The sequence below is a fragment of the Camponotus vicinus genome, unplaced genomic scaffold (genome assembly GCF_025532165.1).
Source record: "Camponotus vicinus isolate PSW18456_S1 unplaced genomic scaffold, iyCamVici1.0 SCAF_1, whole genome shotgun sequence".
Lineage (NCBI taxonomy): Eukaryota > Metazoa > Arthropoda > Insecta > Hymenoptera > Formicidae > Camponotus > Camponotus vicinus.
This window is the reverse complement of record NW_028141945.1, coordinates 8,068,761-8,095,552: the sequence shown is the minus strand read 5'-3', so window position 1 is coordinate 8,095,552 and position 26,792 is coordinate 8,068,761. Positions and strand designations below refer to the sequence as shown.

The 26,792-nt window shown below is 39.6% G+C and overlaps 1 protein-coding gene across 2 annotated transcripts in view; it reads right to left on the bottom strand.

Moving 5' to 3' along the window:
- Mical-like (MICAL-like protein) overlaps nucleotides 1-26,792 on the bottom strand; it is a 63,627-nt gene that overhangs the window by 16,705 nt on the left and 20,130 nt on the right. Inside the window, exons 1-2 of one of the 2 annotated variants that reach the window (XM_083099477.1) lie at nucleotides 14,295-14,738; nucleotides 2,867-3,152 (exon numbers count right to left, since the gene is read on the bottom strand). In XM_083099477.1, the coding sequence (XP_082955603.1) occupies nucleotides 2,867-3,018 (152 nt within the window). In that variant the 5' untranslated portion in view covers nucleotides 3,019-3,152; nucleotides 14,295-14,738. Of the gene's footprint in view, nucleotides 1-2,866; nucleotides 3,153-14,294; nucleotides 14,739-26,792 lie in introns of those variants that run through there. The other variant, XM_083099485.1, reaches the window with a different exon arrangement.

Sequence of the window (26,792 nt, the reverse complement as noted above, 5' to 3'; positions counted from 1 at the left end):
CTCGCTACGATCCTTCCGTCAGCGATAAAAAGCGAATTCCCTTCGTCGTGAGACCTTGAGTCGCGAAGCGCCCTGTTCCGAAGCAAATTTTCGCATATTCAGACATCTGTAATGGAATATCTTTTCTTTAAGGGAAAGAAAACGTCGTTGCTCTTCCCAAGGAGATACTTTTTCAAGAGTACAAATTTGCATATCCTTTTAAATAACATTTTCGTAAATGACATTCTCCATTCAATTACAGAGATATCGAAATAGATAAAGGCGTACATTTTCGTGCCTCGAAATTGAAAAAAAATCTAATTCCACCTTTCTAATTCTGCCAAGATACAATCGGGTGAGTGCAAGATAGAGCACCGATAGGAAACCGGGACAAAGAGGTTTTTTTTCAAAAACAACAAAGTCGAGTCAGGACTCTCCTGTCTGCGCGAACAAAGGCATTTTTTTCTTAAGAACGCTTATTCTATAATAGAACGCTTTCATCTGCGCGATTCGATGGGCAACGATCCAAACCGCGTATTCTTTCGCGATTCCATCATCAATATTTCACGTCGTAAGATTATTGCAATACATATTAATCGCACGCGATTCTCCCACGTACTACATTTCCCTTTCAAAGATTCTCTAAAAATGTGCATCCACATGACGACAAATATATTCCGCTCACCTTGTTTATCCGCTCACGTCAACGTGCCAAACACGATTGTAATAATTATCAGATGTTTACGAGCTACCAGGGGGTGTTTATTTGGACGCCCGCCAAGAAAACTCGAGATGTCGTTAGTCTTCATGAATAATTGAAGACAAATAAATCTCCGCGATGTTGTCTATCTTTTTATTCCTGGCTTATCGATTATTCACCGAAAAGACCGATGTATGCAGGAAAAAGAAGGAAAGTATCCTCGTTAATTCTCGAATATTATAAGTCGGATTCTGACGATTGTATTTTTAAAAATTCAAACTATAAATATTACTCGGAGACGATGAAATTGGCGACACTCTCTCTCCTCTTCTCGCCAGTATAAAGAAAATAAAAAATAAATTATATTCCAGGATAAATTGGATCACAATATGGAAGACGGATTAAAATCTATAATTGTTGGCATAGTAATTTGGAGGAAAGTAATGTTTGACGCGCGCGAGATTAGGCAAGGTAGACGAAGATTGCAAAAGTGCCCGTTGTGGTCTCGTTATTGCGTAACGCACAATTCCGGTTGCGTTCCGTTATCACCTACAAAACCGACGCACATCTCCTCCTGTGTGATGGGTGCAGGCTGCTGTTGCTTTATCGATCGTCAATTCACTGAACTTCTATTTTTAGAAGGACCTTCCTTCGTCGCCGAGCAATGGCGACGCGAAATCCTGGGATTACTATGAAGGGGACAATTCATCGGGGATGCCTCGGAATTTCTGGATCTTTTGCATCTCTTTGGGAGATCCTCGGAAATTCCCAGATATTTTAATAATTCATCTCAAGAATACTGAAGCGTATTTAAAAACTAAAATCCTTCAACATCTTGATTTCTGTGTGCGTATACAGGGTGTCGCAGACCACCCGTATCAGCCGAATATCTCAAAAACTGAGCACGGCAGACAAAAATATTTTAGACAAAAGTTGTAAGGTTTTAAGTAACGCATTACATGGCGATATCAGTATGACCTTGAAGAGTGTTGTCAAGGTCACGTAAAGGTCACCTTGAATTCTGTAAATGGAACCCCCTATTTTTTATTACTTATTCTTGTAGCTTATCTCGAGAGCTTTCCAAAACACTATAATAAAGTATTTTTTCATAGAGTACTTTTCAAGTTATGAGGCTTGAAATAATTTCTTAATTTTACATAAACCATAAAATATCTAGTAAAATATTCATTTTTCGATTATCTTACCTTAATACTTTTATGTACAAAATAATGAGAGGAATCAATTGGTGTAAAGAAAACACACAGTTGTGTTTTTAAGAAAAAATATGGAATTGTTAATTGCAAATTACATATTTTTTCTTAAAAACAACTATGTTTTTTCTTTACACCAATTGATTCCTCTCATTATTTTGTACATAAAAGTATTAAGGTAAGATAATCGAGAAATGAATATTTTACTAGATATTTTATGGTTTATGTAAAATTAAGAAATTATTTCAAGCCTCATAACTCGAAAAGTACTCAATAAAGAAATACTTTATTATAGTATTTTGGAAAGCTCTCGAGATAAGCTACAAGAATATGCAATAAAAAATTGGGGTTTCCATTTACAGAATTCAAGGTGACCTTTACGTGACCTTGACAACACTCTTCAAGGTCATACTGATATCGCCATGTAATGCGTTACTTGAAACCTTACAACTTTTGTCTGAAATATTTTTGTCTGCCGCGCTCAGTTTTTGAGATATTCGGCTGATACGGGTGGTCTGCGACACCCTGTATATGTAAATATCTTTCCGAATTTTTTCTTTAAATATTCTGTTACGTTTAATATTGTACTATAGCAAATGATACTCAAGATCCTTCACACGACACGAATCTTCTCGCTGAGTAATCGAGACAAACCGCGCGTAATTAAGACGAAACGTAATCGATTTGAAACTATGAGACTCGGGTTTCTGTGCTTAATTTATGAGACAATCTACTTTAACGAGGACAATTTGAAATCGCGCCAGGAATCGGAGGATTAAGTCGCACTTTTAAGAGCACACACGATCAGCTATCGCAATTAGTCATGCTCGGAGAATCGTGCTCAATTGTTTATTACACGAGGAAGCACCGTCATGAGTGTTTCGTTTGATAAAACGGCGGAAAAATGGGATTTCGCGTCATTATCCGCGTAATATCGTTCACGTAGACGGCGATTAAATGCTCGCTATAGACTTACATGAGATCTGGCCGAAAGTGATGAATCATGGCGCAGAAGGCTAGCCCGTCTCTCCAGGAGGTGGTCATGTTTTGCACGTTTACACCCGGATAACCGTCGGTTATACGGCGGCACCAAAGCTCCAAGGCCTTCGTACCGCGTCTCTCCCCCATCGCGCTCGCAGCTTCCTTTTTCCTCTTCTCACGCGCTTCGCAAGACTTGCTCTAATGACGGCAAACACCTCTCCTCAACTTGGCCGATATCCCTTGTATCGTTAACGCACTCTTCGATGATACTAATTTGACTTCTGAAAAGGAAAAGGAAAAATTTCGCATAGTAGTTTTAATTACAGCCGATGCGTAATATTATTCGTTACATCAGCGACATGATACTAGAATGTACGTCAAGTAGAAAGTTTCAAGATCTGCAACTAATCCTCGACTTGAATAGAGACCGGGCGATATTTTCCCGGTATTATGTCCCTCGAGAAAATAGTCGAAATATGTCACGGTTGTCGCGCGCATGGACAACGTCAAAAGAGAGAGGAAGAGAAAACAAATAAAAAAAAAGGGGGAAAAACAGAGAGTGTCACCGCAAATCGGCGGCGCTCTCGGGATGGTCGAGTGTGTTTCGTCCCGTAACAGGCTGCGCATAGCGCGGCGCTCTCGAATCCCGGAGGGGACGACGGGGAGAAAGGGCAAGCCGTAAATCGCGAACGCTGTTCGCGTTGACCGTCTCGATTGACCAGAATGATGTTTTGCGCAACGTGAAAGCGGGAGGCTGCGCCAGCAGCGAAGCAACGCGGCACCAGGTCAAGCGTGAAGAGCCGCACGATAAGCTACGCGCTGCGTTCATTATCCCTCTCTCCTCCCCTCTAGGGTTGCACGAAATACCAAGGCTAATCTTGACGTTGTCTTGTCTTGTCTCGGAATTCGAGACAAGATCAGGACGAGATTTTTAATTGTCCGAGACTAAGCTTATTGATTTTTAAAAAGAGACAAGGCATATTTGTAAATTAGATGAGAGAAAAAAATTATTATATGAAAAAAGTTTATTTAATAAAGAAATTTATATCAACAAAATTTGAAAACAATGAAATATTGCGAAATATTAAAATATTGTGTAAGATTTTAATTGTTTGGCTTATATTATATTATATTGTAATTGATTTTTAAAATTGTATAATTTACATACATATTTTTATTATACAGATATAAATTTATTAAATTTATATTCATTTATTTTATGATATTGTATAAATATTTTTCTTTATTAAATAAAATTCTTTTATATAATGTAATTGATTTTACCTTATATCTCTTTAATTTGTAAATATTCATATTTCAGATTTTTTAAAAATCAATAATCCTAACAATGTTAATCTTGAAATATATACATTATTTTTAGAAGTAAATGATGTAATAATAATAATAATAATAATAATAATAATTAATTTAAGTTATTATATATTACAAAAATTACGTTAAATATTCTTTTGAACAATTATTCGGTATCAAAGTTGATAGTAAAATTGAGACAAGATATACACGACGAGATTTTTGCTAAAGATCCACTCAAGACTAGATTAAAGTTATAAAATTTTTAATCCAATGTAATATTTTTACGAATATTATTTTATCATAAATCTTATGCAACTCTATTCCCCGTCATCTTTCTTTCTTCCCCATCGGGCTTCCTACTTCACCATTATTATTCTATGCTATCATCGTGGAAAAATCACCCGCGAACCGAGTCGAAATCGATAAAAGAATACGTGCGCGGTTACAATATTTCGATAAAAATTCAGAAACGACGATTTATATTATGTAATGGAAAGAGTCGAAGATACGACATGAAATATTTATCGCGACGTTTCTCGCAATTTCCAATCGATCAATTGACGAACGTTTCGCGAATAAGCGAAAAGATGAGCGGCACGTGCGATCAATTTAAAGGGAAACCCGCTCTATTTTTCGCCTTTCTCGCAAATTTCCGAATAGCGCGAATCGATGAGCGAGAAAACGGCGGGTAACTTCTAAGAAATTCATCCGCGGTCATCTCGATTCACAAGATTTATACATCATCTTTTTCTCTACTGATATAAGTACGAAAGTAGACCAACTTGCGTCCAAGTGAGATTACCCTAGGATGCAATAAAGCTTGTTGCGCCCCAACATTACGCGCGATATCACGCGAACGCAAAAAAGTGGAACGGATAAAGCAGTTAACGGGAAAGTGCTCGATCGCATTTAGTCTAGTCCGACCGGTTTCTACTAAACTGCGAGCTGTCCGAGACTCTACCAAACTATCCCACGGGTCCCTCTCGCGTAAAACCGCCAGCTTCCAGTTTTTGCCCGCAGCGCGAGAAACGCCTATGGTTCGAATGGCCAGCGAATTCTGCGTACTTGTAGCGTAGACTTGTTTACAAGGCTGACTCTAGCGTGTCTGTGAAGCTGGCACGACAATCTACGAATTATAAAACAATACTAAGAGTTCTGATAGCACTTTTCATAGTTCTATAGTTCCTGATAAAAATTAAAAAGAGTTCCGCATTCCTTATATTAAAAAATCGAAATCGAAAAAATGTCGTGCTAACTTCGCGAATCTAGCACGACACTCTTTCCTCTAAAGTACCAAAACGCGTTGAATATTATTATTTTTAGCAAGAGTTCCCGATAGTTCTGTTCAAGTTCAGCCTATATATGCAATTTCAGATCGATATTTCAAAAATTAATAATTTTTAAACAATTTTTAAGATTCTCGCCCAGCATGACATTCTCCCTCTAAAGTACTAAACCGCGTTGAAAATTATTATTTCTAATAACAGTTCTCGATAGTTCTGCTATAGTTCAACCTATATATGCAGTTTTAGGTCGATATTCCAAAACTTAATAATTTTTTATGAATTTTTAATGTTCTTAACCAGCACGACACTTAGTGAAAATGTGTCGTGCTGATGATTTTCCGTAGTTTTAACGGCAGCTATCGACAGTTCTATATAAGTTCTATCTTTTAGAAACATTTTTACGCAGAGTTCCGGCCGATTACTATTTCTTAAATAATTTTTTACAATAACCCAGCACGACACTCTCCCTCTAAAGTACTGAGACACGTTGAATATTATTATTTTTAGCAAGAGTTCCCGATAGTTCTGCTATAGTTCAGCCTATATATGCAGTTTTAGGTCGATATTCCAAAAATTAATAATTTTTTATGAATTTTTAATGTTCTTGACCAGCACGAGACTTAGTAAAAATGTGTCGTGCTGATGATTTTCTGTAATTTTAACGGCAGTTCTCGACAGTTCTATAAAAGTTCTATCCTTTAGAAACATTTATACGTAGAGATCCGACCGTTTATTATTTCATAAATAATTTTTTAATTATATTATTAATTGTTGGAATATCGACCTAAAATTGCATATATAGGCTGAATTATAGCAGAATTATCGAGAACTCTTGCTAAAAATAATCATGTTCAACGCATTTTAATACTTTAGAGGCAGAGTGTCGTGCTGGGTTATTGTAAAAAATTATTTAAAAAATAGTAATCGGTCGGACTCCGTGTAAAAATGTTTCTAAAAGGTAGAACTTATATAGAACTATCCAGAACTGCCGTTAAAACTACGGAAAATCATCAGCACGACACATTTTTACTAAGTGTCGTGCTGGTCAAGAACATTAAAAGTTCATAAAAAATTATTAATTTTTGGAATATTGACCTAAAACTGCATATATAGGCTGAACTTCAACAAAACTGTCGGGAACTCTTGATAAAAATAATAATATTCAACGTGTCTTAGTACTTTAGAGGGAGAGTGTCGTGCTGGGTTATTGTAAAAAATTATTTAAAAAATAGTAATCGGCCGGAACTCTGCGTAAAAATGTTTCTAAAAGATAGAACTTATATAGAACTGTCGATAACTGCCGTTAAAACTACGGAAAATCATCAGCACGACACATTTTTACTAAGTGTCGTGCTGGTCAAGAACATTAAAAATTCATAAAAATTATTAATTTTTGAAATATCGACCTAAAACTGCATATATAGGCTGAACTATAGCAGAACTATCGGGAACTCTTGCTAAAAATAATAATATTCAACGCGTTTCAGTACTTTAGAGGGAGAGTGTCGTGCTAGGTTATTGTAAAAAATTATTTAAAAAATAGTAATCGGTCGGAACTCTGCGTAAAAATGTTTCTAAAAGATAGAACTTATATAGAACTGTCCAGAACTGCCGTTAAAACTACGGAAAATCATCAGCACGACACATTTTTACTAAGTGTCGTGCTGGTCGAGGACATTAAAAATTCGTAAAAAATTATTAATTATTGAAATATCTATCAGAAATTGCATATATAGGCTGAAATATAGCAGAACTATCGGGAACTCTTGCTAAAAATAATAATATTCAACGCGTCTTAGTACTTTAGAGGGAGAGTGTCGTGCTGGATAATAATAAAAAATTGTTTAAAAAATATTAAACGGTCGGAACTCTGCGTAAAAACGTTTTCAAAGAATAGAACTTTTATAGAACTGTCGAGAACTATCGTTAAAACTACGAAAAATCATCAGCACGACACATTTTTACTAAGTGTCGTGCTGGTCGAGGACATTAAAAATTCGTTAAAAATTATTAATTATTGAAATATCGGTCTGAAATTTGCCTATATAGGCTGAACTATAGCAGAACTTTCGAGAACTGTTATTAGAAATAATAATTTTCAACGCGGTTTAGTACTTTAGAGGGAGAATGTCGTGCTGGGCGAGAATCTTAAAAATTGTTTAAAAATTATTAATTTTTGAAATATCGATCTGAAATTGCATATATAGGCTGAACTTGAACAGAACTATTGGGAACTCTTGCTAAAAATAATAATATTCAACGCGTTTTGGTACTTTAGAGGAAAGAGTGTCGTGCTAGATTCGCGAAGTTAGCACGACATTTTTTCGATTTCGATTTTTTAATATAAGGAATGCGGAACTCTTTTTAATTTTTATCAGGAACTATAGAACTATGAAAAGTGCTATCAGAACTCTTAGTATTTTTTTATAATTCGTAGATTGTCGTGCCAGCTTCACAGACACGACTCTAGCTCCTATTTTATCGTGTCAATGCACTTCTTTTCCCCCTTTGGAAATAAAATATTCCGGTTGTCTCTTTTGTCTCTCTTTTTTTTTGTCTTGCGACACACTTGCGCCTCGTCGGCTTTCACCGACGAACAAAAATCACTGCGTCTTATAGTTTGTAAAGAGGCAATCTCTCTCTCTTTCTCCCTGAAAAAAATATCGAAACGCTTTGTGCGACAAATGGCTTGATACGCGACAGTCGCGATACAATTAAATTGGAGGAAGCTCTCCAAGTTCCCCGACACATCGACGCGTCCTCCTAACTTGGAATCGTTAAGCTTCGCGGTTACAACGGTATCCCGGCAACGTTGCGTACCGTGATTAATGATCCTACCAAGAGCGCGCCACGAGTGAAACGTAGGTGCGCAGAAATAAGTAAAAGTTACATGCGGCAAAGTGGTCGGCCTTGTTCACCGTTTGCCAACAACCGCGAGGCTGTAAAGGCCGTTTTACAGGTGAGAGATGCCGTGGGACAAAAGGGAGAGGGGGCGGGAGAGGATGTTTTTGAGCGCGGGAACGAGCACCATTGTCTTTGCTAGTCTGACTAGTCTCCTTCAATAGTCCTACTTCGAGAAACGTTAACAACGTTTCGCTTCAACCGTGGTAAAGCGCAGCAGAAATTGATTTAGCGGCAATTAACAGCCTAGCGACATTTTTTTCTTTCAAGCCACTTTATCGTTAGCCAGCCATAAAATCATCCAGGTGAGAACCGGAGCGAATGATCTACGGGCCATTCTAGGAAAATGAGATGAGAATTGGCGAAAACAATTGGAGTGAAAGTAAAATACGAGATAAAAAGTGAAAAGCGTTATTAAGCGAACGCTAAATAAATCGCAGCTGGACTCGATTTCAATCGCGAAACGGAGTAAACACTCGACAGGCAAATATCTTGGCGCAATTTCGCAATGAAATACGACGATATACACGTATATATACAGTTTGCGAAAGATGATATCTACTGTATGATCGATGTAGCGTTGGTAAGAGAGGAGAAAATATCGAACGTGTCCGCGAGGCTGGGCCCAAAGACACGACTCGATGCCGAAGAAGGGTTCGGCCACGAGGAGGAATCATTTCCAAAGACATCGGCTGCCTTTGGTCGCTCGGCAAAAGTGAAGGTGCATCTAATGCGGCCCCGCGGGCGAGCCCCGAGAAGGAGAGATCGGGAGGAAGAGAGAGAGAAAGAGAAGGAGGCCTCATGAAAGATTCATGCCGACGAGGAAGACGGCCCGCGGCGCTGCGAGGCACCTGCGATAACCTCCGCAACGGCAAGTTTCACGATGCGATTAGGACGTCCCCGATATTTTTACAGTTAGCCGCGTTGCGTCCTAGAAACGGAGGTACGCGCGACACACCGCGGGTCACTTCCGGCCGATGTCCAACCCGATAACACCCTGCACGTGCCTCGATCGACGGACACGTAGCGCCAACTCGACGTTTGGCGCGATCTAAAAATAGCTTCGATAAAAAAAGGCGTCCCGGGACACGCGAGATTGACCTTTTTGTCGTCGCGGATGGAGGTGAGTCTTGCCGAGAGTATAATAATAAACGGCGCTTCTCTTAATTCGCTCCACTTCTCGGACGTTGTTGAGAAAATCTCTGGGGAATCGGCGTTCCTCGAGCACTTAACATTGCCGAGCGTTGTCCGCGGTTCTCCGCAAACCGCGAACTAGAGAGCTTGGAAAGCTTTCGTTTCAATAGTCACTCCGTCGCATTGCAGTCTCGAGTGACACTTGTCGTCGCTCAGGTGACTTGACACGGAAGCGCGCGCGCGCAAAGCACTCGCGAAACTGGCCCGCGGAAGAAAATATGCAGGCATCACCGTTTACACGTACTAATTTTCCCCCTCCCGAGATTCATACTCTCTCTTATTAAATTGTCAAAAAAAAATTGTAAACCATCTCTCGCTTTTATTTATTAAGAGTCGCGGCCCAGATAGAACGTTAATTAAAATCCGCGTTTATTAGAATCCGGCTTATATGCACGGCTAATTTGTCGAGAATCCAGCGCTTAAGGATAATTAAGTACGCACGTATCGTGATGTTTACGCGTTAATATTTTAACGTGCCCGTAATTAATCCCACGGACGCGATCCTGTTTCTCTAGAAAAGCGCCAGGGGAGTCGGAGACTATTAGAAGGAATTGCCCGGAGAGAAGACTTTCCACCATCTGCCGCCATCTCCCCGTCATTAATGTCTATTTACGTTGAATTACGCGGCTAGAGAAATTGATATATAAATCTACCTGTCTATGAAAAAAGAAATAGATTCTCATCGACGAGTTTCGTAGGAATATGCCAAAATTTTCCAGGGTAAAAAGTAATGAATATATTTGACATTTGTGTAACATATATGATGTAAAAAATATATAATTTTAAATATATAAAAAAATTATATAATTTTATTCTTGTTAAATTCTCTGATTTTTCATTGATTTAATTTCGCGGATCTAAAATGCCCTTAATTTCTAAAAAGCTCGGTATCGAGGATCTCTCGCTCTGCAAATGCAGATCCTTGAGATTTAAAATGCACTTCTCGCACGGTGCTTGACTCGCTGATAAACTCACATGTCCGTTCCCAGCAATTAAGGATCGCACTTTAATGAGCGAGCGCAATCGCGCTGATCGCAAAAAGCGGCTCGAAAATAGAAGTTAGAAAGAAAGAAAGAGAGAGAGAGAGCGATAGAGAGAGATGGAAGCGCCACTTGAAGTCGACTTGCGCGCAATCCGTAATATTTACTACCGTGTTGCTGCGCAAACTGACCGATAACGGCATGCAAATGTTGCGAGATACGCGTCTCTCGTTATCACGAGAGAGAGATCTCGTCTCCGGTTGATATTTTATTCGTAGAATCCCAAAGTAGAGATCGATATCGGGGAAATAATCAATCGGAGACGCAGTTTCTCTCGCTGCGCGAGTTTCAACGAGCTTTGACCAAGGTCGGCGACTGCGATTATAGATGAAGACTGCTGTTAATCCGCCCTCGTAAAGCTAAATAACGCGCGATCGTTAGATTTAACGATATGAATACAACGTACCGTGAACGTAACGTAACATAACGTAACGCAACAACGACGCGCGTATCGTAAATCCCAGGGCAAATTTACGACGAGCTTTTATGAAAGCGTAACGCGCGCTCGTCTACCATTTTTCTCGCGAAATCTCACACGACTCCGAGATAGGATCGTCTTCTCCCCTTGCCCGCGACCTCGGATTGTGCGAAATAGAATGGACCTTGATTCTGTCAAACTTGGCGACACGCATTGTTCGTCACGAGATTACATACATTTTTCTCCTCGTCGCGAAAGAAAAGATTTTGTACTTTCTCCTGTACGTTTCTCGCCGACCTAAAGATTGCGAGGCTGGAAGGGATTCGTAAAAGAGAGAGAGAAAACTAGCTTACAGCGTAACCTTGCGATTCGATCAAGGCGTACTCGCCGAAAAGAGCGAAGAGGTCCCGAAGGGAGGCAAAGGGGGCCGAAATGATTGCGAGGGGCAATCGAGCACCGTCGATGGGAACGCCGATCTTTACCTTCCAGGAAGGTAATTTCAAGTTGGCGGGTAGGTGGTCACGCGATTGTGCGTCTTACACGTGGTGGAGAAGCCGCGGAGACGCCGGCGGAGCGAGCTCTCAAAGCGCACCGATCCTTCTCGTCGGGCCGAGTTAAAGACTACCTGTCCGAAAGCGGTTGTCGAGAGTCTCCTCGAGTCGGGCTGGCTCGAGATCCGTCCCTTCCTCCAAAGATCTATCCTCGTCGGTTCCGCGGATCCCCGAGAGATCGGCAAAAGAGCGTATTAACGAGCTAGAACCTGGATCCTTGCTCGTTTTCTTACCGATGGGGATCCCTTCGAAGGGCCCAAACGTGGCGGAATCAATCCGGAAACGCTGCACTAAAGTCTACAAACGCAACTATTAGAATAGAGCACGCTTCTATTTGGCCAAAATTACAATGGTAGTCCAAACTCCAACTTGGAAATCTCTATTATCCCTCTTGTCCGTAAAAGGGACGATTTATCTACGAACGCTTTTAAAAGCGGTGACTCACGCGGTTTCACGCAGATACGCAAACCTGTCCATCGCTGCGACAGTAACCCGCAGGGAGCCCACCGGGGGGCTCCACCTTTTATCTCTCGTTTTCACCTGGCCGGCCGGGATTTCCTCGTCCTTTTGCTCGCGCAAACGAGCCTTAGACGGGTTTTTAGCCGGCGTGACTCATCGTTTCTTCTTCTTCTTCTTCTTCTTCTTCTTCTTCTCCGCTCCGATGCGCGTCCAACGAGATTCGACCGGTCACCGTGAAAGAGCCTCGATAAAGCGCCGAGACTGACCCCCACGAGGGGGAGGAAGTGTACACTCTACGTTTCTTTGCACAAGCGCTTTTCTTAACCCGCAATGTTGTAGATATAGTAGACGTCGTCTCGTTACAAGAAAGATTTCTCGCTCCATTGAAGATTGCGAGTTATTTCCCCCCTGACTTGTCTCTCTCTTCTCTCCCCTAGTCTATAAAGTGGCGAGACTCGAGCCTTATCTGATATCAAAAGTCTAAATAATTGACTTTATAAGATCTCGCTCGCTCTCTCCAGACGAGTTGGACTAGACTTACAAGACAGTTTCTCTAAGAGAGGACAAATTCTGATCCTGCTCAAATGTAGCAATCAATTCAGAACAACTTTATAACTTTATTATAATTTATTATAATTTAATATATTTATATATATTTTTTAAAAATTGTTTAGGATAAAATATCGCTACATTTTCCACTGATCTCTTGAATTGTGTCAATGTCGAGGAAAGGGAAAGATTGTTGCGGGATCTATCTCGCTTAGAAACGCGCAAACGTCCAGATGGATGTCATTTTGCTGCTTTATTTGTCGCGAGACGGGGACGGCGACCTCGTTTGTTCGTCGCGCGGGTAATCTTTTAACTCCATAGAAACGACCATACATACTCCTTGGCATAGAACACACGTATGAATATACATGTATAGTACACCGTAATGGAACTGATACGCAGTTGGCCGCGTCTTTGCTCGATAAGATTTATTTCTCCGGAAAACCGATTACGCGGGTCGGAGTAGCTGCTAATGGATTTATCGACGACGGAAATTCTATCTGAGGATTACGAAAATATACATTTCGTATTACGCATACATGTATTAATATTTTATATTTAATATTAATATATATTTAATTATATATTATATATTATATTTTTCAATATAATTATATATTATATGTTTAAATATAATTATATATTATATGTTTAAATATAATTATATATTATATTTTTAAATATAATTATGTATTATATTTTATGTATTATATTATTAATATACATTTAATTATACATGTATGTAATATTTATGCACATATATAAAAAATACGGAAAGATGAGTGATTGGAGGGATCTGTTTCTAGGAACAACGCGAAGCGCTGCGCTAACGAATAGGCGAGGAGGAAAAAACATGTTAACGACTCGTAAGGCGAGAGGAGGAAACGAGTATCGTAAAAGTGCGCCTATACAGATAACAAAAAAAAAAGGGAAATATAAGAACCGGTATATTTAGTGGTTTGAGCACGCGCGCGCGCGCGCGCGCGCGCGCGCACACACACACACACACACACACACACACACACACACACACACACACACACACACACACACACACACACACACACAGACGCACGTAACAGATTCAAGGGGCGAGCAGCGCGTCACGAATACACGAGAGCCGAAACAATATTTCGGCGGTGCGCCTCTCTATCTTTTTGTTCCTCGTTCCTCGCGTGCACCTACACGCGCGCGTGCAGCGCACACACACATACACACATACACACGAACGCGAAGCGAGGATACCGTGGGAACGAGTCCCGGCAGACAGGTAGTAAGACAGCCCCGCGTCTCTTCCAACCGTGCTCTCCGGTCAGAACGCGTCCATGCGTGTGCGTGCGTGTGAATAGTATCGACTTTCATTGAATTTTACGCATCTCTTTACCGCGCGCGATAATTTCGAATATGCGAAATTTATGGTTCTCTGAAATCTAGAGGACGGATGCGTAACACGAAATAAAAAAAGCAAAGACGCTTTTTCATAATAACATGTACGTAACATGTGCGAAAAAATGTAAACAAAACATCGCAAAGTCGGCAGAAATATCGCCTTATCGGCATTCGTTGTGTTCTTCGGTTACGAAATGGATAAAATGAGCGCGCGAGGGAAAAGTGTATCAATTAATTGCAAATTTAATTCCGCGCGAGGCATCTGCCCCCCTCCCTCCTCGTCGCTCAACGAAAGTTACGCATTCGCAAAGCGATCCGTTACCTTACGTCACTGCACGAAACTTGCGCCGCTCTCCGCTCCCTTCTTTCGTCCCTGCTGCGCCGTCCTTATCCGCGACCGTAGCCGTTACGCCATTAGGCCTCGCACTCGGCGTGTCTTGGTCCACCAGCTGAATACGAAATTGACAGTCGCGCAAAGTGGTCGCGCGCGCGTGTCACGATGCACCACAGGACAGGCGACGTCCCCTAACCTCAACCCTAACCGCGACTGCGCGATTGCGATGCGACGCGACGTGACAGAATACACGCGTTCTTGTCCGCTCGCGTATTCGAGGGTACACTTGGTTATCGCACTCTCGGAAGCGGCCGCGTTCGGCCTTTTCGTCGATCCAACGTGCAACGAGAAACCTTCGGACGATGATTCGAGCTGTTGACTCGCGACGCATCTAACAATCGCGTTTACGGCGCGCGCGCGGTGCTGCGACTGAGACGCCGCGCGCGGCGTGCTCGGTTTTACCGTCTCGCGGCCGCCGTCCTTGTCGCGCGCGCCGCGCGCGCGACTCGCTCTCTCTCGCTCTCGCCCGCCGCGGCCTGCGAGTGCCCTGCCCGCTTGCGAGACGAGCGGTGGAATAGGCGTCCTCGCGAGATATATTCGAGACATGCTCGTTTCTCTCGATGCACGACCAATAGTCCTATTAATCGTTTGACACATTGTATTATAATAAATATATATACAGGGTGTTTGTGGTTTAAGCGTATACACTCGGTTGTATTTTGTTAGCGTTACAAGAAAATGTTTAAAGTAAAAATTATTGTGTTTAAGATCCATGTAATTATAATAGTAAATATTTTTGGGCAGTATTTTAAATAGATTTTTTTATTGAGGATATATTTTGTTTCTGCCACTCATGTAAAAGCAACACGAATAATAATCTCTCATAAACGACTATCTCACTTTATTGCACACACACATTATCGAATTTGTTATAAAATGTTAAAATTATCGTAAAATGGATATATTGTTCCAGAAAATAAAACTGGCATAAATAATATTTAAAACAAATAGTTAAAAATTTTCCTTTAAATTCACATTATATATATCTAAACAAAATCATTTTTATTCGAAATATGTTTTCATAACTCTATTGTTTAAAAAAATAATTAAGTGTACATACATTTAATCAAATACACTGTATGTGTGTGTATAAAGTGCTTCTGTTAATCTCTAAATGAGCTGTATTTTCAAGTACATTCATGATTGAAAGCCGGATTTAGATTAAGCCCCAGAAAGTATTAAAAAGTTTAATTAGTTTTTTTATAAATGTTTTATACAAATTTTGAATAAAATAATCTTTTACATCATTAATTAACGTCATTGAAATTTGTTCGGGATTATTCATTCGATCTAATCTGGACTTGATTTTATGAATTTTTCGTTCACACTGAATCATTGAATCTTTAAATCTCGAAACTTTCCGAGTACGATATCGCGAAATTTTGATTCTCGAAAATATTTGATTATCGGTAAATCGAAAACCTCGCGCATCTTTGTGATAATCTACATCTGCCTACCAATTTCCGATATACAATAAATACTCGTATTATGCGCGTTATCTTACGCAAAGATACGATGAGTACGTGTATTCGCGTATACATATTTATTACCCACTACCTTTCTCATATGGATGACGTAACACTTACAATGTATGGAACGCGCTCCGCTTCTCTTCCATAAAAATTACGTTATAGCTTGATGTTGCGAATTTTTGACCTGCCTTTGAAGCAGAATTTTTTCAGCTGCCCGGTCGGATTCCCACATGGGAGGCGCTTTTGTGTTAGCGTAAACTGCCAGAAACTTGTTACGGCGTCGACCAGATGCTGCGAATGTATAGCGCTTTTACACGCGAAAATAGAGAGAACGGAAGGGGTTTCTTTTACAAAGAAACGCACGAAAAGTACTCGATGAGCGACGAGCGAAAACCAGTTTCGGCCGAGGGTTTATATTGTATTTAAGTCACTTTCGTTATATCGTCGATATACATTTATAGCGAGCGGAGCATTTGTAGCGGACACCTAATCTGATCCCTGCGATCTTGACCGCAATCAAGATTCACCTCGCGTGATACTCGTTATCGCGATGTCAAGCGTGGGTCGAACCAGCCATTGTAAAAATCGCTTAGTAAGAATTCTGCCGCGCGCTATCGATCCCGACGCAGACGGGGTCAATTTTAATAGATCCCTCGCGTTCCTTCGCTCGAAATAATCGAAATGGCGCGTCAGCTGATGCGTCTGTCAACCGCGTTCCTTACACTATCGGCAAGTCCTCGCGTTATACTCTCGTATAACAGCGTCGGCTTGGAAATATCACCGCAATGACCTCGCGTGGCTCCGATTCGCCGGCAGAAATCATTCGGTATCCTTCGGAACCATCGCGCGCGTGTCACCTTTCGCCTCGTATAAGGTGTCACGGCCTTCTGCGATGCATATATAGTTGAAATTTGCAAGAGCGAATCGCGCTGCTAAATCAACCGGAAAATCTTCCAAATGGGACCGATAAAAGTGACCCTATACGTCTCTAATTTCCGGTCAACGAGTGGAATCCCCTCTTCTGGGATTCTCGACCGTTCTTGGTTTCTCGCCATCCTCGGAGCAAGCAGATAACCTTTAGACCGAGGAACGAGCCAGATGGGATTTTCAATTCTAATACGGCCAGCTCCAGCTCTTTTCACACAGGGAGAATGTTTTTTTTTTTTTTAACTTTCCGCGATCTCGTGTCGAGTTGCAACTCGCGTGCAACGTGACCGTGATCAGCAGCGTGTGTTAAGAGACTAAATAGAAACGAGGTCAATTAGCTCCTCGGACAGGATAACAAGGTTAACGTGAAAACGTCGTTACCCGGAAATCCAGCGTGATTTATCGCACCGGGAATAGTGTCTTTCGCGACGATAAACCGCGCGTTGTGTTTGTCGCACGCGAGAAGGAAAGCGGCCGCGATCGGACGCATGACATGTAAAGTAATTTGAAAAATCTCACTGCTAAAGTATAGAAAAACGACGGTGTACGAAGGAGGGACGAGAGCTCGCCGCGTTTTCTCGAGAAAATAGGAGGCTCTGTATCGCGCCCCAGATTTCGACATAATACTTGGCATAGAAACTTTCCAAGATTTTCCGTTGTAGATACTGCATGGATTTTGATAAGAATTCTTCCAAAATCGTTTCAAATAAGGATTTCGTATTACAACATCAATATATTGGGGATTCTATTTCTATTTGAAATACAGTTTCTCGATCTAGAATCAAAACAGAAATAGGCGTGAAAATTTTCTTTTTTCGCAATTATTTTCGCAGATTAGATTAAATAAGATTGATAGACTTTTATGGAATCGGATGAGAAATCCCATTTTTATATCAGCTATTGAATAAACTCTCGATAAAATAAGAAATAAAAGTAATATTTGTTTACCTATTTGTTGCTATACGTATCGACTTTCTCTCGTATTTAAATTTCCGGACTGCACTGAGAAAAAAGTTATAGTAATGGTAGCAAAAAAATAAAATTACTCACAAATAGCCGTTTTTAATAAGAAAATTTTGTAAAGATAGCACAAAGTGTAATTTTTTGTCTAGATAAACAAAATTTGGTAAATTTCTTGAATTAACAAAACGATATTATTTGGTTACTCACATTTTGTGAGTAGTAATATAATGTTTGATCGTAGTTACAAAATAAATTTTCTTTTAGTAATTTGAACAAAATAATCTACTGTAGTAAAAAATATTTTTGTTAAATGTAGTATGGAACGATATGATATCGAGTTAAACAATTTTTTAATAAATACTTAAAGTTGGTCAGTATTACTAAATATTTTGTACAGAGCTTTGATTCAGCAGGGAGCTCTCGTGCGGGTTACGCACAATAATATGTACGAACATGCACAGAAGAAAGGATAATACGCAGCGAGTATATTACGCATATTACGTCTATCGTTTTGTACTGCGTGATTTTCTCTGCAGTCACTCTGTTCGTTCTCATCAGTATTAGTTTGTTTGATAGGCATAAAACAAGAAAATATATTACTAGTTTGTTTTAGATACTAAATGAAAAAAGCAAGTGCAAAGACACAGTAAAATAATTAATAGATAATGAAGTGATAGACATTTGGGTAATTATTTAGTTTAGGGAGCTACCTCGGATAACCTTGACTTTGACATATATTGTCAAGATGATGACCCTGAGTAACATTCAAAAGGTTTTAGTCAACGCTCGTTGTTTGTTAAAAAGTTATAAACAAAAGAAGTTTCATAAGTTCATTAATACATTTATCGAAAGAAAAGCAAAATTCATTCTTAACGAGGGTTAAATGTAAGTTAAGGTTAAATATAAGTGAACTTCGTTTCATCTTGAAAAATACATGCGTGGACGCAGTGTTCCGTCCCCCCCAGCGGGGGGCTCCACTTTCGGAAGATATAACCTAACCCAACCCATGTCCGTGATGTGGGATATACCTCGCTTTGCATAGAAAGTTATAAACCCATAATATATGTACATGTAATAATATATGTATATGGTATCCGAAAAATATGTTCTATTTATAAAACTTTTTTTGTTCATAACTTTTAAATAAACAACAAGCGTCGACTGAAACCTTTTTCCCAAGGTGGCTCCCCTAAGCTAAATAATTACCGACATTTGAAGTGACCGTTCAGTTTTTCAGTTAGAGAAAATTTCTTTCTCTCCTCTCACAACTTCTTCCTTATGGATAGAAAAGTTGAAACTTTATTCAAACATTGGGTCTTTCCGAAGAAATTATTTATTTTACGTTAACAATAAAGTTTTTTGGCTATATTATTCTGACGTAATTGTTTTGTTTCGGTAACAAAATATTCTATTTTTCACTTTCAAAATCTTTGTACAAAACAGTTGTGTATTATTAAGTAAATGAATTCAACGAATTAAAATCGGCGTGTGGATATAAAGTCTGCAAAGCACGGCTATTAATCGCAAGATAAAAAATTTGATTCTATCTCTACAAAGAATTCAGAATATTTTCCAAGTGATTTCTTGCTTCTCCATTTCAATCCAGAGCTTTGACGAAAATTAAATATCGACAAATGCTAATTGTGAACCATTGTAAATTTATTTCAGCAAAAAATGTTTAAAATATTCTGCTCCATTATAATATTGAATACAACTTGAAAAAGAATGTTGAAAAATTACAAAAAACAAATGGGACTAATTTGGGTTTTTCGCTTAGAATCGCGTTTCTAAAACAATATTTCTGATTTAAATCTTTATAGAATCTTTTTTAATCGATCCGAATTTCTTTTGCAATATAAATCCATGATTTTTTTTTTTTTTTTTTGAGAAATTACAATTGGAGAAATTTTTCTTGATGAAACATAACTCGATACTCATTAAAAGAGCCTGTTGTCGATCCCTTTGGATCGGCACATGTTCGCGACGTCCGTAATTCGTTGCAATTGCTCGAATATCTCGTCCGTAATTTGTCCGTTTGTCGACGCTTATTATTAGGTTCGTGACCACTTAACCCCGTCGACAACTCGACGTTAATTACGTTCGTTTTCTGGATGCTTCGCTGATGAATGCGTTCGTCGTAATCGTGGTTCTCCTCGAAACATGTGTCTTACCTTTGATAAATTAACGTGAGAGAAAAAGAAGAACGATAATAACGATAAGTGTATTAAAATGTACGATAAGTATATTCGACTGTTCGATATCGCAGAGTCTTTCTATTTCGTACGACCGGCATAAATCGATTATATACAATACGTTTGTGCTCGAATGTTCTAATTCCTTGCCTCCCATAGCTATTTCAGACGTTCTAACGATTCTCTGCTACTTGCTCGGCATGTAGTTTCTGGTACGCGTATTGTATCGATTTCGTATCAAGATGTAAGTAAAATTGAGAGGAATCTAAATCACTTCTCGTGAAATCATCCGTATCAAACTTTCTCTTTTCACTCTCGGAAAAAGAAATGTCCAGAGCGACGGAGTTTCTCGTGCGAATAAGAAATGACTCTTGATAATTGCACATTTGATAATTATGAAGAATTGCTGTTACACTACATCGGCTTAGAAAATGCTAAATGGATCATTCTGATCTCTCTGTGATAAGATTCGAAAGTGCGCGAGTACTTTGGGAACGTTAAAAAGTAATCGACAATAAGAGTATATAATTAACAGCAGATAACACTTTCCAGTTGAGCAGATTCATTAATATCCACTCATTGGTGGTCGATATAATTTTTTTAATTATCCCGTATGTAAGCTATCAAAAATTGCATTTTTTTACAGTGTAGATTCTTTTGATCGGCTATAAATGACTTAAAAATCAATAATCAGTATTCAAATATTTCCTCATTTCACAAGAGATCTTTCTTATCTCGATTTCTCGAAAATAAAATATCTATAAATATAAATAAAAAATCCAATGTCACGATAAATTCGAAAGCCGACTCGGTTGAATTTGCAAAATTTAATTTGTTCATATGCAGATCGTGCATTCGCATATAGAAAAGGTCACATATTTTTTATGTTATATGTTTGTACGCGTCAAAAAATATATGCCTGATAAATAAAACAAATTCATCTGGGATAATTTATCGAGAATTTAAGGGGAAATTTTGCTTCTTTATTAATGACTAAGTTTCTCTTTTAAAATTCTATGATAATCTGTTTAATCTGTTTAATCTGATTTTAAATTCTGCAAAGATTTAAGTTAGCAATTTATATTCGGATAGCCAGGTGTATGTATCAATTTTATAAATTTAAATCATGATGGACAACTCATTCCAAATCGTGCATCTCTCTAAAAAGTGAAAATTTATTACGAGTACATTTTTTGGATGGGAAAAAATAAATAAAGAAAAAAATATGCACATACGATATTATATCAACTGAGGTTGGGCAAACATCTTCTACTTGGAGTTCTAAAGTTTTCGCCTGTACCGTTCTATCAATGCACCTGTAATATTTCTCTTTGGAGAGAGAAACACGACATTCACATTCTATTTACATTACTCTGTGTTATCGCACAAGCATCGATTAATTGAAAACGGATGTCAAGAGAATCTACTTTGTTGATCTAGTCTGTCTATAGTATCGTTCAATCTCGTTTACCTCTCCTGATCTAGAAAATTGAATCTTGCGCAACCAGGAAGACCTTGACCAGGAAGATCAGAGTCAATGTTGATCAATTATAATAATTTTGTCGTGTAATCGCATTGAATTTTACAAAAGAAAAAGTTTGAAACAATATCGTGTCCAAGATTCGCGGTGAGCACACAATCAAGACATTTAGGACAAACTTTTATAAACTCTTGCTGGACCATGATACCGCCATCTAATTGTAAGATTCACATAAATTAAAGACTATTTGATGCAAAAAAATCTATTCTCTTATTTCAGACGCTTTTAACCACATGATTTAGTACTATTTAAAAGTTGACTATCTATCACTATCTGTCATACTTTCACACATGTGTCTGCTGCTTCTCTTTTCCTTTCTCTTACTTCTTTATTTATTTGTATATGTTAATTACGTATGGCTGCGTATACTTGAGAGCTGCATGAATCACGTTTATCAAGTAACAATAATAAAACTGATGGAATTTTTTAGATGCCGAGAGAGAACGTTCTTCGCAAAGTCTTTCAAAAATGCGGACCTTGCGTTCTTTCGGATTCACTCGACAACTTGAGGTATTGTTAGCACGTAAGTTCTCAAAGGTCAGAAGAGACGAGCAGACATGCTTCGCAGAAACGTCGACAGAATCGATAGTAAAAGGTAGTGCAAGTCTCTGCAACGCGGCCTTCTTGCTCCATCCTAGCAATAAGAATCAACGTGTATTTTTCGTGTTACAATCTCGCAAAGAACAAGTATATTAGTTCCGTGTTGGAGCTCATCTTCTCGGATAAGGATGCGCGTCTTTTAAATTCCAAAAACATGTACACGACCGACCCAGAGATTTTACGAAACCCGCTTGAAAAAAATAATAAAATCGCACCGAGTCGCGATTAAATAATAATAATTTGCAAGAGGGTATCGCCGAATCTTAATTAAATCTCCGCGCGTGAATCATAGGCGTTGCAAAACCGGCTTATCGATAGCGACGGTAATAGAATGCACTTTACACGTAAGAAAATAGCGACCACTAAAGACCGAGAAATACGATCGGGCATTGTCGGCGACGCGGATCTGATAAACCTAATCGCGGCGAAACGAAAAGCCACGAATAAATCGGCCTCGAGTGCCAGGCTTGCGTAAGACTATAGCACGATAGATAAAGACATGCATTATTCCGGGCCTCCGAGCCTACTTTCCTCGACGTCTCGAGATCTCCAGGCCCGATAGACAAAGATCCGCTACGCAGGGACTCGCCATTTTTCACCAGGGATTAAGAGAGCATCGGTAATCGCGTAATCCGAGTCAAAGCTCGCGCAAAACGCGCGCAGAGTCCAAGTATTCCTCTATTTAATCGATCATGCGTTCATCCAATGCGCGCGACTATAGCCCGATATAGTTGTCTCGATTCTATCCAGTTCCAGTCGGCGCATAATTTATTAAGGGCCGCCTGGGCAAACGTATCCGAGGAAATGACCGGCCGGCGAATAGGATCGTTATCGCCGATCGATCTTTATGCCAGGCGAAATGGAACAAACAGAAGCGTGTGTGCGTTAATAACAACAAAAAACGCAACCACGTGCGTCGCTTTCTAATTCGCAGGCGGGGTCCGCCTCTCGACGAACGCTAGCGTGTCTCTCTCTCTCTCTCTCTCTCTCTCGTGCGTTTTATCACCAAAATTTTTCCAAAATTCCTCTCGAGATTTTATTCCGCCACCGTTGCCCGAGTCAAGCGTGTGTGCGTTAATAACGACAAAAACACAACCACGTGCGTCGCTTCATAATTCGCAAGCGGGGTCCGCCTCTCGACGAACGTTAGCGTGTCTCTCTCTCTCTCTCTCGTGCATTTTATCACCGAAATTTTTCCGAAATTCTTCTCGAGATTTTATTCCGCCACCGTTGCCCGAGTCAAGGGTGTGTGCGTTAATAACGACAAAAAACACAACCACGTGCGTCGCTTTCTAATTCGCGGGCGGGGTCCGCCTCTCGACGAACGCTAGCGTGTTTCTCTTTCTCTCTCGTGCGTTTCATCACCGAAATTTTTCCGAAATCCTTCTCGAGATTTTATTCCGCCACCGTTGCCCGAGTCAAAATTTTATTCTTATTTTCAACCTCAATTTTTTTTATGAATTCGACAGGATTTTGATTTAACAGATTTAATTTATACAGAAATTGAGCTCTTGTATTTGTACCTCACACGGATAGTAAACACATAATTTTCCACTTTGGAGTTTGAAAGAGGAGCTTCTGGTAAATCTACAGATTAACAATACAAATAATTTTAAGAGAGAATAATCTGCTTAGGCTTAAAGTATCAAGGCAGTTAGATTGAAATGTTCAGATTAAAAGTAGGAGAAGAATTTCGACTATAATATATCGCGATTCTCTCTACTAAATAAATTAAACGATACCGGGCTTGGAGCGAAGCAAAAAGGAAAAACAAAGTATTCCCTTAAGTACGCCATTCATTTGCATATCTAAACTCATTTATTGTGCCTTCATTTGTGTTCGCGATGTGTACTTCTTTTTGTTTTTTACATGTTTTGTTCTTTCCGTTCCAATTGCCAAGCTCGTCCCGTTCAATGTGTGTCCGGTGCGTTCCGGAAGTAAATTCAAAAGGCCATTGTTGCATTTCCGCGTGTCCGTATAACGACGACTATCTCGACTATCGCGCGTATATAATGCTACGTTACGGTATTATTGCGGTGCATTTATTTCCAGGAAAATGATATGGCACCTTCAAGCAGATACGATATAATGACTTAAATATAATTAGTACTCTGTGTATTGCGGGTACATTGCGGGTTACTAACAATAAGTAAAACTTGAGCATGAAACAATGCATAATGCTATTCGTGTATTTTGCGCACGAAACTACGGATGCAATTACATTTCAGAAGCGTTTCTTGCGGGTCGTAAGTTTGGGTCGTCAATTATCTCCGCTATTGTCTTTAGCGAAAGAGAGAGAGAGAAAAGAAGGGTGACGACTTGCCATTGTAACAATTAACAATTGTAAAACGAACAAATGAGTTTGTGACAATTAGCGTGTGTACGCTCGACGCTTTCACCTTTCATCAAATTCATGCAGTTAATCGGATAAAAGTTCTGTTTCAGTCAAAGGTAGGGATAATTAAGAACGCGATATCGAAATAAGAAGGGGACAAAATAGTACAAAGACGATGCATTCGCGATCAAGCAAATTTTACGACATTCAATTTAATCTATCTAACTGAAAAAATTCCTCAATTCCACTCTTGTACATGAAATAAAAAGTAAAAATCATTTTAAATTTTTATTACTCATTTCGCCAAATAAATTTTCGTTAAATAAACGAGCGGAAAAATTTTGCAAGCTCGATATAAAATAAGGCGATCGATCTCGCGGAGGTTTCATCACATTTTGATTATAATATTTCTCTTCTCGACGCGCAAGATATTTTTGGAGCAAGTCGAATTGTAGAAATCTCCCCTCGTCACCGTTCCTATGACGACAAAATGGAAAGGTATGTTCGAGTGTGATGACGGAGGAATCCTTAATCTTTCAATTTCCTCCGAAGAACGCAACGGCTGTCTTTTTCGCGTCCGCGTGATAATCGGTAAACACAAGTTAGTCATATCAATTAGAAGCCAGATGTTTCCCGGGTAAGTAGTGTTTGTCATGTTTTTTACATAATTAATAATTATGAAATTTACATAATTAATAATTGTAAAGTTAAAAGCTGTAGAGAGAAAAGAAGGATTGGGACTGTGAAATAGTTTGTGTTAAATTACACAGAGTTAATTTGAATTTCACGTACGGGTCTCGCGTGTTATCGATCGACTCGCGCAAGCGAAGCCCAACATGGTGGAAAATTAATTTCCAGCGATTATCGAGATCACGATCGATCGCTCCAACAGACCGTGCAAGGATTCATTAATTAAGATCTAAATAATCATTCGCGAAGCCACGTAAGAATCTCGTTGGTTGAGCTAGTATGTCAATAGCCACGGATAGACTATTGCTCGACTTTCAACGAGAACGTCATATATATGTTCGGGACCTCCTTGCGTCTTAAACAGGATACGGTTTTCTTAAGCCAATTTTGTCTCAAATGAAATTTCGATTAGATTTAATACACAATAGAAGGTTCGGTAATAACGAGATTCTATAAAGCTACGTCGCTCGATAATATTGAATTGTACATGTTATCGTTATACAAGTATACGGTCGTAAAATATTTCACGATATGCATACCTCTAGTCATGCTCTTATTCCTTCTGCATATCCAGCTCTCTCATTTATTCTTCTTCCGCTAAAAAAAACAATACAACAAGAGACATCGCAATTAGCCAACATCCTTTTAATCGTTGAAATTGATAATATTCATCGACATGTTCCGCAGTTTATATATTTGAAAGCTAGAGCTGTTGGGTTGCTCAGCTGCATCCATCAAGACTTACAAATTCACCCCTTCCCATATTTGTCCAACCAAATCCATAGATGGTTATGCATAAAGTTACCTCATCGTTTAAATTATGCATTATATGCGCGTTACAGAGTTGGGAAAGCCGAAACTCGAAAGTTTCACGAAAATGCCGGGCCATTAATAAAAGCGGCGATTAATATAGCGCGAGGAACAGTTTCTTGTTACGGATATTTTAGCGAGCAACCCCGACACAATTAAACAAGGCGAACAAGGCTCTCTCTCGCCGAGCCCTCAAACTTTGTCGTGGTTTCACGGCGAGCGCTGCAAAGAGGATTGCGAATACAAGCGTAACCATCGCTGCACTGGCGTGCTTGTAAATAATCCACAAATACCGCGCACCGTATAATTATATGCATATTTGTTCGTACGCGATTCGGCAGCACGCAAGCATTTCCGCTCCGACTCGGTCACGCGATTGGAAACCGACTCGCTAGGAAATATCTTAACATCAAAGAACGTTCCCGCCGTCCGTGCGTTTCCTAAATTGCCGCAACATCGTTCTCGGAAGTGTCCAACGAAAATTTCGACCATCATCGAGCCTCGAGTCCTGCCGATCCTTTCTACGAACCAAGAGAATTTTGTTGTCGCGGACAAGAGGAAATCACGAATTACGCCGCGTACGCGTAATTTCAGGCTCGCAGGATAGAAAACGGAGACGATCGAGGCCACAATGATGCGCGTCGAGCGAGGGAGGTTGCGAAAGAACAATAAGACAGACGCGAGGAGACGAGACGGAACAGAGGGACGACGAGGCGGCCGCTTCATCGCGCCGGGAAATCAAAACACGAAGGACAAGATGACGGGAAAACAGGGAGCTCTTCTCTCGGCTCGCGTGCATAACACCCGGCACATGAATTAAACATACGCTGTTCGCGATCCGAACAACGAGCAAACGTCGGCGAGCGTGGCGAGAGGGGGAGGAATGAAAAGGCGACT